Source organism: Artemia sp. Qi Xiang Cuo, chromosome 6 (assembly GCF_049724085.1).
Source record: "Artemia sp. Qi Xiang Cuo chromosome 6, ASM4972408v1, whole genome shotgun sequence".
In the NCBI taxonomy this organism is placed as follows: Eukaryota; Metazoa; Arthropoda; class Branchiopoda; order Anostraca; family Artemiidae; genus Artemia; species Artemia sp. Qi Xiang Cuo.
The window spans coordinates 11,067,859-11,085,457 of NC_142799.1; the positions used below are offsets into that span (position 1 = coordinate 11,067,859).

At 35.7% G+C, this 17,599-nt stretch overlaps 1 protein-coding gene across 1 annotated transcript in view; it reads left to right on the forward strand.

Moving 5' to 3' along the window:
• Positions 1–17,599, forward strand: part of LOC148950859 (casein kinase I) — a 67,083-nt gene that overhangs the window by 32,143 nt on the left and 17,341 nt on the right. Inside the window, exons 3-4 of the mRNA XM_089090482.1 lie at positions 9,617–9,842; positions 11,944–12,083. Of these exons, the coding sequence (XP_088946608.1) occupies positions 9,617–9,842; positions 11,944–12,083 (366 nt within the window). The remainder of the gene's footprint in view (positions 1–9,616; positions 9,843–11,943; positions 12,084–17,599) is intronic.

Consider the following 17,599-nt stretch of genomic DNA (forward strand, 5'->3'; position numbering starts at 1 on the left):
TTTTTTTGCCGCCACCCTTCACCGAAAAAAATTCAGGATGCGTACTTGAGGATAGGCCTATAGTTCATGGTTTAATTGGGGACAAGCACATACACAGGTATTTTTTTCGGAGGGCGGGAATAATTAAAACAAACTTTGGTACTTGTGAATTATTTGGTACACAATCAAGAAGTGAAGTTTCGTTAATCATAATGAAATATACCGAAAAATGATAAAAATACAATACTTTAGTTACAAAATTATGAAAACTGCAACAAAGAATTATGATAGGGGGCCCGCACAGAACGCATTATATTAAATACCTAACCCAATCAAAATACCCTCTATACATTAAATATTTAATAAAAATATACCTATAACTACAACGTAGATTTCAACTGACCCTAAGCTAATTTTCTTCGGATAGTGACAGGTAAAAACCTATTATTTGTCTTATCTATAGATCCACTTTCTCGAATGTGTACCAAATAATTCGCAAGTACCCAAACTTTAATTCATAATTCGAATAAAGAGTGCGCAGAAACTCGGGCAATTTAGGATTTTGTTGGAGCGATGGGTCCTCAGGCTCTCCCTATGTACGTCCCTTAACCATTATAAGGGTTGATTAACTTTAACCCTTACCTGAAAGGAAGTTGTATGGGTACTGGTGCATTAGGCCTATGCGGGCACCGCGAAGAAGTCAAGTTTGGTTAATGCTAATGAAATAAAATAAAATAGGATGAATATATAATAGTTTAGAAACAAATTTGGGGTATATATTTGCACATTAGGGCGGTGGTGGTGGTGGATAAAGCATAACATATATTAAATACGTAACCTAACCTAGGTACCATTTCCCCCCTAACCCCAAAAAACAATCGTTTAAATATTGGAACTCATTGAGTAACCACGGATTTGCAATCATTTATCTATAGCGGTCTCTTACAAATAACCCGTTTGATGGGTCTCGTGACTGGTTTCCTTGATACAGTCTATAGCGGTGTGCCCGCATAATGCACCAGTACCGTTGTATATATTAGACCCCAAAGTTTTTCCACCACTTTAAATTAGAATTCTCTTTAAAATGCACCTATTCTGTTACAATAGAACATGTGTTTTGTGATTAAAGAATTCTTGAATAAGTGTTGTCAAAAAAAAGTGGACGCTAATAATGTCGCTGGGAGAAAAGAGTAGAAAAAAATGGTCGTAAATACTTTGCCTAGTTCAAGCAATGACTAGACCCTTTATCTCTCCTATAAACATATTTTTATCTCCCTTCAAAGTAAGGGCGGCTGGATTTTGTTTATTTATAGTTGAAGTTTTTTTTTATGCTACTTATTGGCTAATGCAATTTATTTTGTATTGTCACCTTAAATGATATGATTCTTAGTTGTCCTATTATGGCTCAGTCGGGAGAAGGGGTATTTCACTCAAAAGCTTGGAACTCCTGGCTGGAAATCTTTTGAATAATACGTTTTAATCACCGAAGACCATAAGCTCAGTTTCAATGGAATTTGGTACAGCTCTAAACAGTTGTAGACAATTGATTACTGATCGTCTAGTATTGAATCCTATGAGCATTTAATTGTCTGGATGCTCCTGCAAACAGATTATAAAATACATATTCAAATTTTATATTTGCAATGAGGGGGGGAGGCCCAAGAAGTGTTCGAGGTTCACGCCACAAACACATTTCAAGAACGGCAGGATAGAGGAAAGTACACATGCCGATATACTAGGTTTTGGGTGTCTGGAACTTCTGGAAGTTTTGTTTTAGGTCTAAGTTGTAAAAATTGTCCCTGGAAGCACCGTCCAAATCTCAACCCCGCTCCACCCTGTATGTCGACCTGGTTTATGCCCATTGTGTTGTTTAACACCCAAGATACATTAGATGTTATTTTTCGCAGAATACAGAAACAAGTCGATTTAAAACAAAATGGTAAAAATAGAAGTAAAAAGCTAAAAAATTATAGTGTTATCTTTTTTGACCCCTTTATTCATTGGACAAATCTCCTGCCATCCCCTTTCCAACCCTGAGGTTTGGACCTGTAAGTATCTGTGAAAGTGGGTATATAGATAGTGAACAGCGTTTAGAATAGTTAACTGGCTAGAAAATGATAAGATCGCCAAAATTAGGAGACATATTTCACTTCACGAGATAAAGTTGATTTTACAGTTTTGCTAATTACCTTGGTTATTTGAATCGTCATAGTAGAACAACAACTGAGAGATTTGCATTCAAGGTTTTATCTTAAAACTTGAAGATTATAGAGAATAAATAGCTCGCTTTATTAAGACGATTTATCGTATCGTTAACCGTAACACAACGTATCGTAGCGTAACGGATCATAATTTGTAAACGCAACATCGTATCATTAATTATAGACACAGTATTATTCTTCGATTACTAGAATTTAATTTAGGAGGTGATTTTAATGTTAGTAATGCACAATCTAAGAAATAATCTTTTTTATATTATTGAATTCTTTTGTAATCCGTCGGGCCCTGGGGGGTTATGTCGACACCGGAGTTTTTGTTACATGATCTTTGAACTATTTTTAACAAAATCGCTATCTCAAAATTTTTATCGGATGTGTTTGGGGAAAAGGGTTAACTTTTGATTTATTTTTTTTTTCGTCATACTCACGTAACTTACAAATATTGAGAAAGGCTTTTTTCCGAATTTTTTTATTTAGATTTTGAACATATAAACAGTAAGGCTCTTATCGATATTAATAAAAAAAATTTGAGTGTGTCAACAGTTCGGAAGCTAACGAGATGCTAGTCTAAAATAAAGAAAATATAATCTTTCACTAATTGTTAAGCAAAGTGCCGTCTATTCCGTGTAACTGGCAACATAAATAACCAGCTATAACTGGGACAAAAAATCTTCTTTTGGCTATTGACTAAGTCCTGATGAAGCTATCTAAACGCTTCAGAGACCAACCGATAGCCTAAACATTCTAGTTTCTCCAGAAATTTTTACCAATTTTTAGCACTTTTACTTTTTTTGAAACTTGCAAAAGTCAAGAGTCAGTTATTTTGTCACAGTTATCGCGATACGCTCCATAACTGGGACAAAATGATGGGGTAAACTGGGACATAATGTTATCTAAAGGGTAGGCGCATATTTTCCTACTTTTTCACTGAACTTTCGAATATAAGCATATAAAAGTAAGCAATATTCAAAAACATCATAAGACTACGGCGATATTCAGTTAGATATTTCTTAAAAGACGTCACTGAAAGACTCTTTCGGTAGAACTATGGAAATTCACTCAAGTCTTCCTGAAAAGAGAATTGCTTGGCACCTCTGTCTGTTCCTCCTAACGCAACCGGGAATCTCAGCTTAAGAAATACGCAGCTTTTCTCTCCTACAGACGTCTCTTCAGTCCAGACGAATTTTCGCCCTCCATTGAGTATTTTCATGTCCTATATGGTGATTTCTTCTCCTACTTCATCGGTCACTTATCCTATAACGTATCACAATCTAGTCTTGAATCGAAACTTGACAATGACAAAATCAAAAATGCTAATTGAAAAGTATTCTTATTCTTAGTTGCTTCCAACATGGAGCAATTCATCACAATTGTCACCATATTCGACAGATAAAACCTCGCTAAGTTCTGAGCCTTGCCTGATGTCCAGTCTCTTAACTTTTCCCCCTTTTTCTTGATTTTTTTGCATCTTCACTTTCTTCGAATCCCCTTTGGTTTTCTTATTATTTACTTTTCGCTTATTTTTTCTTCTCGCTCCCTAGCTGCTTCTTTGATTATCTCTTTCACGGGCGTGCTTGTGAGGATTGAGCTGTTGCCTCTTTTTCTTCCTTTGTTTGTTGTTTTTCTAGGACCTTTCTTACGAAGAGGCTCATCTTTTTCTGGAGAAAGGACTGCCATCTTCGAACAACCAGAAACGTCAGTGATGGTCTCGTTTTGGGGGGTTTCGTCTTCCTTTTTTTCTTTTTTTTTTTTCAAAATCCGTGATCTCTGGTGCCGGCCGGTCAGTTAATATACATATATATATATATATATATATATATATATATATATATATATATATATATATATATATATATATATATATATATATATATGTATATATATGTATATATATGTATATATATGTATATATATATGTATATATATGTATATATATATATATATATATATATATATATATATATATATATATATATATATATATATATATATATATATATATATATATATATATATATATATATATATATATATATATATATATATATATATAGGGGGCGTAACTATACTCCCTGTCATAACTGGGACAAAATGAGACTGTGCCAGACATGATGTCCCAGTTATCACTATACCAGTTGTCCCAGTGCTCCCTGGTGGCAACGTTTTTGGATTTATTTGCTTTTCTCGAAGATAGCGCTAGTAAACTTACAAACTCTTAGCACCTTCTAAACCTCAATGAATGCACTATAAGCTGAAAACAGTATGGGTTTTCTACCTTCAGGCGTTCAGGAATGGCCAAGCATTGAAAATCCTGAAAAGAATTACAAAGCAACCATAAAAACTTACTTTTTCAAACTTGTTGAAAAAACTTGGTCATGTTTACTAAACTTCACTCATATGGTGGCTACTGGATGACAGTTCTTCAGTTGCATTTTCAGATTTTTTTACGGAACATTAAGACACTAAATAGTTGAAAGTCCCAGTTACAGAGGTGTCCCAGTTATAGCCAGTCTCGCCTACTACCCCTGTGTCAGCAAGGTTTTCACTCAAAGCGGGTAGCACCACAGGAAACTCCCAAAGCTGTCAAATTGTTCAAATGATATCTTCTCTGAACTGATTCTAAAGTTTTCTTAGCAGGTATGCCAGAATATTTTTAGGGACTGTCCTTTCCTGAACTTTAAACGGAAAATTCTCCTCTTTTCAATAAAAAACTAAATTCACACTTTTTAATGTTGTAAGCTCCATTAAATCTGGATGTCTCTATCTCTGGCTCAAGACGAGAGAAGCTAAATTTTTTTTTTTTTTTTTTTTTTTTTATATTTTGTGGAAAGTAGGTGTCGGCTTTTAGTTTTGTGGCGTTTATTCGGATCTCTTGTCCAATCTCTACAAGTTATGGCAAGACCGTCCAATCTATTCTAATTAGTTTAACTAATGGACTAAAAAAGTTTAATTGACGAGATCGGGGGATTTTTTTATAGTACCAAATCGCCTTAGGAAACAAAAGTAAATAAAACGAGAGGCAAAAGGGAATTTCCCACTACCTGCTTGTATTGTACCACTCACACTAATACCCAGGTGCCGTCTCCAGTGCCCGATTTACAGTGAGATTTTACTGATGCTGAAATTTAGGTGGCGTTTACGATGTTCGGGATGTTTTGTTTTATTTTATCATATGCAACTGTCTTTCATCTTACACATAAAATTAATTTCTCAGTAAAATCTTTTTTTTTCGAACTAGGCTCTTTGCTGCATGTGTTTTAACGGGCTACACTTTTGTATAAAATCGTGTTTGTGTGAACTCAGGGTATGACATCCAAAAATAGTCCACTATAACATAAATACAAGTGGAGTAAAGAAATATATAAATAACATAGAAAAAAGAACCCAAAATGAGCTGCACGTGGGTTGAGTTGAACTTTTGTCCAGATAAACAGGCGCGCAGTTGCACGAGGATTCAGTTATACAGGGTTTCAGCTAAACGCAAACCTTTTTTTTGTCATGTACGATTGGCTTTCATCTTACACCTAAAATTAATTTCACAGTACATTTCATTTTTATACAGTTTTGAACTAGGCTCTTTGCTGCATGTTTTTAGCAGGCCATATTTTTTTACAAATCGCATCTGTGTGAACACAGGGTATGACAGCCAAAAATGGCTTCTGGACATAATTTGGGCCGTGGATCCATTTCTTAAAGTTTCGTCACCTAGAACGACTTGAAATCCGAGTTCTTGAGAAGGAACTCAGGCTAAATAATAACAATGATTATATATAGTCCACTATAAAATACAATTAAAAATAGAGTAAAGAAATGTTTAAAAAAAGGAATGAAACCAAAATGAAAAAACAATCCAACCAATAAACTTAAAAAACGGGAAAGACAATGAAATAGGCTAACTCAAACTTCGAAATAACCGACAGTTCCTCATGCAAAAAGGCAAGGTTTTTTTTCCCATGCCTGGAGCATTAAAATTTCGTACAATGTATCCATTCTTATTCCACAGTGGCAAATACAATAAAATTACGAATACCGAAAATAAACTGCACGGAGCGCTTGCATATCATTTTGAGAAACGTTGGAAACAAACCAGATAAGAAAAACAGATTGGTTAAAGTAGGCCAAGTGCAGTTTTGCTAACATTTTACGGTTATATTTACTCCTATTATTTGCTGTTTTTAAATGCCCCATCTTAGCGTCAGAAACCATAGGCGAACGTAATGACCGTAAATTCTTTCTAATCGTGAATCCTGACCACAAGATATTTTTTATGAAAGACATACACATTTTTATAACTAGGAGGTGATGTAGATGAAACCTTATAGTACCAAGCAAGGCCTTATCCAAGGGATGGAGGGATAGAGAGTTTAAACCCCCTCTCCGAAATTTGTGTCTGACTCGTAAAAATGTAACAAAAATGTATATAAACAAATTTTTGATGGGTTTTTAAAAGTTTTTTGTACCCCCCGAAACGAAGGTCGTCCCTAAATGGGGTAGGAGGAAGCCGTAAGGAAGGATTAAATGGAAACGTATATATACATATATATATATATATATATATATATATATATATATATATATATATATATATATATATATATATATATATATATATATATATATATATATACACTTATATTTTACACACACAAATATGTGCGTGTATAATATTTTATATATAAAATATTATATATATTTAATATATACGTAGTATACATAATATACATAATACTTATACAAATTTCTTTTTTATGTTTTAAAAATTTGTTCACTACTTCAATGCAAGTTAATTCTTAGGAAAAGATAGTTTTTGCTTCATTTTCTTTCATTATTTGAGAAATCACATTCCATCTGTGCTTATACTTTATTTTTTTCCGAATGATAAAATTTTCGGTACTTGTGCATTATATCCTACACAGCGCTATAGAATATGCAAGGAGATACTACGAAAGAAGTCAAGTTTGGTTAATGCTAATGAAATAAAATAGGATGAAAATATAAAAGTTTAGAAACAAGTTTGGGCTATATATTTGCACATTAGGGGAGGGGGGAGGGGTAATGCACCAGTACCTAAATACGTAACCTAACCTAGGTACCTTCCCCCCTGAACCCCAAAAAACAACAGTTTAAATATTATAAACGTAATAAGAAATCACGCTTTGCGATCCATTTATACATTGCAAATACCCGTTTGACTGTTTTCCTGTAGTATTTCCTTGTACAGTCTATAGCGCTGTGTAGGATCTAATGCAGACGTACGAAATTTTCTAAGTTTTGCTTAGTAAGCTTTTATAAATTTCTTACTCATAGCATATATGCTAAAATGTAAGAACTTACTTAAAACTGTATCTGCAAATACAATAGAATTACGCAACTTGGAGGGGTTTTTGACTCTCGGCCACTCCGTGTGAATCTTGGTGTTCCACTTATTCTAACATGCGTGACGCGCGCCAACTGATGTACGCAATTTTTTGAAGTTAGCTACCCTTCACTTTGTTTAGAGTTGTTTTTTTTGTTTATCAACGTAAAGATCGATATAAATCTGCGATTGTTAGATCAAATGATTCTATAACGGTTATGCTTGATTACCGGTTGTTTCGCCAGGCTTTGTTTTATATTATAATTTATCAAACACTTTCCCACGTGATAAAGTTTTTTAGTCATATTTAAGCATTGTTGCATTGATTCTTTTTTTTCTGACTGACGTCATTTTCCTTTGAGACGCTAATGTTAGCACGCGAACTCCCCATTTGATTGATTGACATCGACCTTATTTTTGGATGACTGACAATTTCTCTTATTGGGCGCGTATTCTAGTGACCCGTTTTTAGGTCGGGGAAAAATAGAATGTTCTGTTGCAAATCGTTTTTTTAAAGGTGTTGGAGCTATATCCGGAGTTTTAAATGAGAAAACTGTTTTTGATTAAAAATTTTTGAGATAAATGGTTTTCGATTCCTTGGATGGAATTATGGGACGTTTTTTAATGCACTAATTGAATGAAATATCAACGTTTGAGTCTAAAAGGGGCATTTTTCTGATAGATCAGACCTTCTTACAATGGGTCCTTTGACTCCTTCCCTCTTAATTTCGCGCATGACTAATCTTTCGTGAATGGCGTGGGCCGTAAGATTCCTGCTTAGGGAGAGGACTGGGGTTCAAAGGACAAAAAAGTACATTTTAGATCATTTATTTGCGGAGGAGGCCTTCATATAAATATCATGAGGGCTTTTTCTGTGTTCAAGTGTGCCCCTCCCCTCCATAACGCTTGGGGTTCGTATAAACTGATGTTCATTTACCAGTCTCTTGATACTTCTTATATGTAGATTTTTGTTGTTGTTTTTAAAAGTTAAGATTAAGGGTATGTAATCATGGTAATATAAAAAAATCTCAGAGTCGTTTTTTTTTTTTACAGAATTTAAATTTTGATTGGATTTTCTGTAACTTAATGTTTCACTGAAACAAGTCTGTAGACTGAAAGAAGATCTGCTGCAATCCCTCATTGATGGCGGGATGGGAAAGTTTTCATGAACTTTGTCCATCCAACAAGATTTGGAAAAATATTGACGCCAAATCTGACTTATAAAATAGAGAAATTTTTTAGAAATTTGTTAGAAATTTTATCTCTTAATCTTGCTGTTGATTCTTTAAACAGCTGCTTTCAACTGGTAAGTTGGTGGATGCAGAATTCGAACTATTGTTTTAGACTTTAGTTTCTAGTACTTCTTCTGCTTGTTCGGATTGTTATAGAACCGCGTGTGTTTCTAGTGCCATTGCTAGATCTAATATCTTACTTTATCATCAGATCAACAAATTAACCCTCTAGCGGTGACCAACCAACGATCTAAAAATGAAACCAGCTCTAATACTACTAGTTCTTAGTGTTCCGGAGGCTGACATAAGGTGCTATTTAATCAGTAAGAGTTCAGGTCATGTGGTTTGGTTGTCAAACACATATTAGGTAAAGACGTTGCTCTGCAGAGCCGGAAAATAATGAAGGCAATTTTCAGAAATACCAGAGGTCTGATGTCAAAAGGAATAGACTTTTACGCTGAAATAACCAAATGTCTGGGATCCTACTAGGGCTTATAAAACCATAAGGGAGTTATGAAAAAATTTTATGGCATCGTCCAGTAGATATAGACATCGTCCAATAGATGTGGATCTATTTTAAATGTTGTACATCATTTGCTAAATGTAAGTAATGTTTATCTATGCCGCCCTCGTTCCTTAAATCGGGGATCTCCCTCTGTTTTCACGTCTGTTACCATGACCCTGTTTTAGGCTTGCATGTTTAGAAAAAGCTGATAGGTGTTTTGTTAGGGACGCGAATAGTATATGCAATTTATGTAGTAAATCTTTATTCTTGGTTTATTGTTAGTTTTGATTGACAATTTATTTTATCATTTTATTCTTTTTTATAGGTATTATGGCCAAGAAAGAGACTATAATGTATTGGTGATGGATTTATTAGGTCCATCATTGGAGGACCTCTTCAACTTTTGTTCTAGAAGATTTACAATGAAAACAGTTCTTATGCTGGCGGACCAAATGCTAGGAAGAATAGAATATGTCCATTCAAAATCATTCATCCACAGAGACATTAAACCGGACAACTATCTCATGGGAATCGGACGTCATTGTAACAAGGTAAGGTCGGGCTCATTATTTTGTGGGACGAAACTACAATTTTATTTGATCAAATATTTAATACTAGATTTTGCTGCGATCAGCGAAAAAGAATCATCTCGGTTTTACCTTTCCTTCTATCACAATAATGTCAAGAATTTAATCGACCTTATTTCTTAATAGAAGCCACAACTCACTCAGAAACGGCCTTGTGTAACCGTAATCAGACGAATTTTGATTTGATATTGTAGGACTGTTACCATTATTAATCAACTGCAAACTCATCGCAGCATCAAGCCACCTGGGGCCAAAAAGGCTACGTACAGCTTCTCCTCCACCCACAGTTCAAAGCTCCCCTCTACACTTCCTCCAATTAAGCTCCTACTCAAGGGTACTATTTTATGAAACTTTAAGGGGGGGAAGGGAGTAAGGAGTTTTTTTTTTATTCCTATGTTCAAGGTGCCAGATTCTTAAAGAGATCTGATATGCCGCTATTCATTTACTTCGTTCTGAAACCTCGAGGGTTTAAGTATCTGTTAAGTCTTCTTTTGAAGGAGTCAAAAGAGGAATTTGAAGGAATAATATCTCCAGGAAGATCGTTCCAGATAAAACTGCAAGGCCGGATGAAGCTCTTCCTCTACTACTCGGTTCTTGGCGTGTCCTCCTTTAGATAATTGGACCGAGTTGTGTGCCTTCGCGTCTGCCTTGTCGGTTGGACAAGGGGGGAACAATGCAAAATTGCTCGCCTGAGGGAGGCGAATTCATGTACTTTTAGAAAACAGCCATCAACGCTACATCAAACCTTTCTTCTAGAGGTTGGAGTTAGTCATGCGTAGAAGTGCAGTCCGCCCTATTTGCCCTATTCTGGATTTTCTGGAGTGGTGAAAACAAAAAGGTATTCTTTCGAAGACTGGGGGGGGGGGGGTTCAATTCTATTTTGACTTTCAATAAAAATGCCAAAAAACATTTTTGAAAATCTAGAGGGGCATATATGCCCTCCCTCCCTCTCCTCACTTCTAATTGGTGCTCCTGCTTAATTTCAATATATTTTGATGAGCTCTTCCCATTCCATTTTAGGACGTCCTACTTTTCGTTTGGTCTCAGTGGGATTACCAGAAAACACTATTTTTGACAACCTCTAACCCCTCAAATTGTAGCCTTAGCCATCTTAACCTTTCTTTCAATACAGCTCTAGAGAGTGGGATCGAATCACAATTTTCGTACAGCTTATTACTTGATATTCCGTCATCCAAACAAGCACCCAAAACTACCCTTAGAGAATTGCTCTGGAAAACATCTAGCACGTCTTCCCTAGCCATTCGAAGTGTCCTCATTTCGGAGCCGAGCTTTACATTCTTTCAAACTATTTCCAAACGTGAAATTGACCCTATACCTTGGCTACTTTTATAAAAAAAAATAGTAAACAAAAGTACACAGAGACGGAAAAGCTACCCCGCACTCGGTCAATGTAAAACCAAAGCCGTGACTGCCGAGAGCGTTACAGGGTTTCGTTGAAGAGTGGCGCCCTTCAAGAGCTATAACCTAGTAAATAGCACAGTATTGTAGCATTTTATTAAAGGTAAAAGTTTTCTAGACTTAAACTGCTCAGATGATTTGAGATTCCTAGATACAAATGCTACCGTTATCATGAATTTTCAGTGTTCAAGGAGCGAGAATATGTTTGAAAATTCATTTCAAAAGGATTAAGTTGTTTAAATTAAGAATAAATAAGGTGAAGTGGTAATGACAGCTTGCCTCAGTGAAGTTGCATCTTAGTCAAGTCCTTTTGGCTTGAGAAGTCAATTGGCATTATTTCCTAATAGGAAAGTTCTAAAATACAAAAATTAGGGCAGATAAAAACATACAGTTTTACCCTCCCTCGCATCACAGGAAAAGTCCTGACTTCACTCCCTTCCCCTAAGAGTCAGACCTGTAGGAATCTATTTTTTTTCTTATTTTTACTATTTGATGTTTATGAACAGATAAATTTCAAATGCTTCGACACTGCTATCAAAGAATGAAAAGGTAATCCGTTTGTCTTCTAATGTGTACTGTTGACCCGAGGATTTTAGCTTCTTTTTTTAGTGGCATGTATTTTTAGACTTGGTTATATTTTTTTTAGCTCTTCCTTATTGATTTTGGCTTGGCAAAAAAGTTTCGAGATTCGCGCACTCGGTTACACATACCATACAGGGAAGATAAGAACTTAACTGGCACTGCGCGGTATGCTTCCATCAACGCCCACCTGGGAATTGAACAAAGGTAAGACACGTAAAAATATAGCCTACATATTGTCCTTGCTACTCTTTCAGGTGGTCCAAAAAACTGTTTGATATTTTGGGGCTTCTCAGAAGCTATTTTTGTCTATTTATTTATTTTTTCTTATATATTATTATTTTAATGAAGGTTTTAATCTATTTAATTAACTTTGGTCTATTCAATCTATTTAGTTTTTGCGTTCTATAGTTTTTAATTGTTTTTATTATTTATTATTATTACTGTTTTTCTTTGTTTTTCTCCTTTTTGTTTTTCTCTCTGCAAGTGATTATTTTTTCTCTGAGTAAGTGACTCGACTGTCTTCCCCCTTCTTTACAGGCCAATGAACCTTTGGGGGAATAGTAAAATGTAATAGGGCATGATGAATAAATGTTACCTTCTAGAACCTTCTAGAGATCGAGAATGTATTTTCAACCTAAAGTTTCACTTTCCCGTGTTTTTGTCAGTTCCACTATAAAAAACATGCTTATTATTAAGGTATGTCTTCTCTGATACAAGCGATTGTATCAGACAGGCCAATAGGCCTGCAGCTGCACCAAAAGAACAGGGTACTTACATCATCAGATTCATTAGTCTCAGATCTATCCTTTCACCGAGCCAAAATTATGATATTGCTTATACTTTTTCTTCAGTAAGGATATAAACTTGCTTAAAAACTGTCTTTTTTTTTCAACGATTTTCAATGTATTTTTAATCTGAATACCCACTAGATCAGTTTTCAAAAATGTAGTTCGGTAGATGGATAGAGCTGAATTTGTGTTTTACAGTAATGGCAAATTTTTTGTCTTTCGCTGATATAATAAAATCTTTTGAGAGCAGAAAACTAGCATATTGAAATCTTCACAGGGAACATAACCTTAGCCCTTGACTTGACTTACTTGACTTATGTCTCCTGCCGGGCGCTGCTCGGCGTAGAGAGTGACGTCTGCCTCCGCCATCCACTTCGGTCCATGGCAAGCGTTTGCACATCGCTCAACCCAATATTTGCCATCGTCAGGAACTCGGACAGGCTGTCAGACCATCGTTTCTTCGGTCGGCCGTGAGGTCGCTTCCAACCGGCTTTGACAGGGTTGAAGTCATGGATCGTTTTCGCAGGTATGTGTGGAGGCATTCGAAGTAGGTGTCCTTAGCCCGCTCGAAAAAAAAAAAAAAATCATTAATCAAAACAAAATATTACTAGCAGTTTCTTTTGCTATTGTTTTTGCTTGCTACCGGAGGACGACCCACTTTTTAACACCTGATATTCATCTCAGAAAACCACATGTGCCGCACTGCCATGCTTGGCGCGCACTACCTGGCGTATGTGATATCACAAAGTGGATTGCTTTGTCAAGTTAAGAAAAGGCGTTTGGCCGTGTTTTTGGAGGCTGAAGGAAAGAATTCGAGGTACGGCAAAAGGACCTGTTTCGAGATGGCACAAGTTTCATTTACAAGGGATTTTTTTCGAAACTACGATTTTCGTGATGGGGCGTTTTGCCTAGACGCGGTCGATTTGTAATGGGTAAACTGCTTCATTCATTCAGAGCATGTTGAACAGAGAGAAACGAATGCTATCCTTTCACAAGAGAGAATAATTTAACGAATGATTTTTGTCAACCCATATGTTCGTTTAGCCTAAATGCTAGGCCATTCTTTACTTATGGGTTGGTGCTAGTTTTGAAACAAATCCCATTCGGGAGGCTCCATGGCAAAGCAAATAGTATTTTTTTAGTCGCCCCCAGAGAGTTGATACCCTAACAGTTGAAATGTATCTTATGCTTACTCTACTCGTGAATTCATATTGGTTCTTTCATTAGCTGGGATATTGCAGAAGAATCCGCAGTACTCCGAAAATACCTCAAATCCTGTTGGAGTAACAGTAAATTCGTTCGAGTTTTGGTTTATTGCTTTAACGAGTTGTCACCTTGCTCAAAGCAAACTGACCTTATTACTGCTTCGTGGTCCTAATTACGTGACTCATGGCTTTGACAACTTTGGCAACCTAATTTCCTCTAGAATTGTCAAATATCTGGACCTGTAATTGCAGTTTTGTTTTTGGTTTATGAATTCCCTCCTGAAAATCTGATATTCCAGAGGTTCAGAGGTACTTGTCAGTTATCCCGATCACACTCAAGTTCTTGATATGAGTAAAACCGGTTTCTCTGTATGCATTCGAAGATTATTAGCTAAGTCTCAGTGAGATAAACTACTATGCAAGTTATTTTAGTCAAAAATTTAATATACGAGTTGGTTAGGTTAGGTATTTAATATATTGCGTTCTGGGCGGCCTGTCTTCCATAATTCTGTGTTGCAGTTTCCATAATTATATTTCTAAAGTATTATATTTTCATGATGTTTAGTATGTTTCATTATGATTAACCTAACTTCACTTCTTGAGTGTGGTCGGGATAACTGACAAGTACCGGTCCGGACTTTGCGCCCTTAATTAGAAGAACATAGCAATGCGAAGTTAGAATTGAGGCGGTCCACGAATTATACCCAAGTTGTCGGGTCCTCGATTATATATATATTTTTAATAGTTGACAGCTATCATTTAATTATGTTTCTCATATAATCTGGTCATTTTTTTCTTTTAATTTTTTGGTTTAAAATTTTGAAATGTTCCTCCTTGCCCAAAATAACAAAGCCTGCGAGTATATCTGAACTCCATCTTTTTTTTGCAATATGCATTTTGTCTTTCCACTATTTGAGTGAGGCCAACTTCCTACCGGAACTTGCTATTGTTTTTTCTTTCCTTTATGGAAAATAAACATCACCGATACAAATCAAATGCAAAACAGAATTCATGTATAGTTATCATTTTTAAGCTCGTTTAACTGTCTATTTCCTATAATTATGGCAACACCATTTTAGTCACGTCAATAATCTTGAACCAAACCTGTTCTTGAATAGGGCTATGGGTAGGGTTGCTACTGCTTTCTTTGCTCGAAATACTTGTCAAAATGTGTTGGATCTTGCCTTATCCCTTCTTGAAATTTAGCAACAAGCACTGCTAGATTTCATTGTTTTATTAGACATCTCGGCTGAACTGTTTCTCCAGTTTAAATGCAGGCCCCACTCCTGCAAATAAGGGAGAGCGTTCTGCGCTGTTGCACATAGATACCAAAGTGGGTATCGTTTTGAGTTAGTTGGATAGGGGGGTGGTTGCGGTTATACAAGTGATCAAAAAGGAAGGCCCCCTCGCTTTGCTAAGGATCTACCTGAGGACCTCCCTCCCCCCCGTCCTCCGTTGTTTTTTCTACGAGAAGTACATCGTCATATGGACGAATTCAGATATTCACGCCTAAAAAAACGAAGCTAAGCACGAGACCCCTCAAGTAAACCTTTAACTTTCCTCCGGAGTTTTACCGTTTCCGAATATGTTTACTGTTATATCTTCACAGAGGGGAATAGGGAGACAAGTAATTCTACATTAAGATTGGTCAGGGAATAGGCTTTCCCGTTGACCTCAAAGGAGTCATGCGTGAATTCGATTATAACTAACCTCTTTTGGGAAAGTAAGCAACTTCACACTTTCTTGGTTTTTAGTCTGTTTTTGATTTTTCCTTTTTTATCTTGATCTCTTGTTGCTTTATATGAATGATGAAATTCTAGACTTTTTCTTCCTTTCCTTTCATTATTCCATGATATAGTGGACCCTGATTGTCGGTGCGAAATGTCTGTCATTGCGTTTGCTAGGATTCTATGTATAAAGAGCTTTCTTTTAATTGGTATTATTTTAATGTATATGTGTTATGATCTTAGCGCTACCAAAGTGATGTGCAAATTCGTATCTGAACTAAACCTGTTTTGCTTTTGCCCGACTTTTTGGAAGCTTCTTCCGACGGCATAATCATCAAACCTCAGTTGAATCGTTTGCAAACTGCAATAAAAATAAAAGTTGTCTAGTCTTTTGAGAGGCATTGGATGCTTTTTTTTATCAATTGTTTTTATTTTAATAGATAAAATTAATAATGTAAATATAATAATAAACAATAATATAAATTAATATAATAAATATTAATGTTTAGTAAATATTCATTTTAAGATGACCCTTAAAATAAATTAATAATAATTAAAAATAACAATACTGGTGCATTATGCGGCCACCGCGAAGAAGTCAAGTTTGGTTAATGCTAATTAAATAAAATAGGATGAATATATAATAGTTTAGAAACAAATTTGGGCTATATATTTGCACATTGGGGGGTGTGGGATAAAGCATGGCATATATTATATACGTAACCTAACCTAGGTACCTTCCCCCCTAAAACCCAAAAAACAATCGTTTAAATATTGTAACTTATTGAAAACCAACGCTTGGCAATCATTTATCTAGCGGTCTCTTGCAAATAGCCCGTTTGACGGGTTTCGTGACTGGTTTCCTTGATACAGTTTTCGCGGTGCCCGCATAATGCACCAGTACCACAATATGATTAATGATAGTAAGTAATATAAATAATAAATAAAACAATATAAAAATATAAGTTTTTTAAATTAATTGAATAAACCTAAAATGGAACCAGAGGGCAAAACATATTTTCGTTTTGATGACCTTGGTAGGCTACTTTAAACTTCAGCCTAATCGTTTGCAGACAGCAATAAAAGCGGTCTAGTCGTTTGAGAAGGATGGGAGGCTTATATTTACTAGTTCAATTCCTTTTATGTATTTTAGTGGGAGATTATATAGTATTTTCTAGGTAGATGTCGGTTAGCCTATTGGTGAATTTGATGAGTTTAGAAGCGTGTCCATAAAGTAGCCCACATTATCCTATATATTTTGTTTATTGGTCTATTTCTAATAACAGGATTAGATTGTGTACAAGGAGTTCAAGATTTCTGCAAAACATTCATGTTAATTCTAGTTTAACTTTCAATTTCGGGAATAGAAGTAAGGCTACGAAAGTTACAAAATAAATTGTGCGTGTTTGTAAAAATATCTGTGCTTAGTTGTGGCTTAGCTGTGCTTAGTTGTGCCTAGTTGTGAGTCGGATATTCTTAAACTCTGTGTTGTAAAAAAGAGTCATAAGAAAACGTATTGAACATTTTCTGCTTCTTCGCAAAATGACGCCGTGAATATCAGGAGCGTGTGCAATATTTTGTTTTGTAGGGGGAGCCAAAAATATAAAAACTATTTTTGGGGGTAATTTGAAAAAAAATACCCAGAAATTTGGAAAGATTTAAGATTCTGGGGGTCCCAAATTTTGTTTGGGGGGAGAGGGCAAAAATTTGTTTATATCCATCTTTGTTACGTTTTTACGAGTCAAACAAACATTTCAGGGGGAGGGGCATCAACCCCCCCCCCACTCTCTGGGTACGGCCCTGCGTCACTGCATGTAATAATAGTAATAATGAAAATTCTCTTCCCATGGATTTTATAAAATACAATTCCCCTGGATTTTGAACAAAACTGCCACTCACCTAGATTTTGAAAATATATTTTTACTCCCCTCCCCGTAGTTTATGTGAATTGACGCAATTGCCGTTACAAATCCCCCCCCCCCTCCCCCGATTAGGTTGAT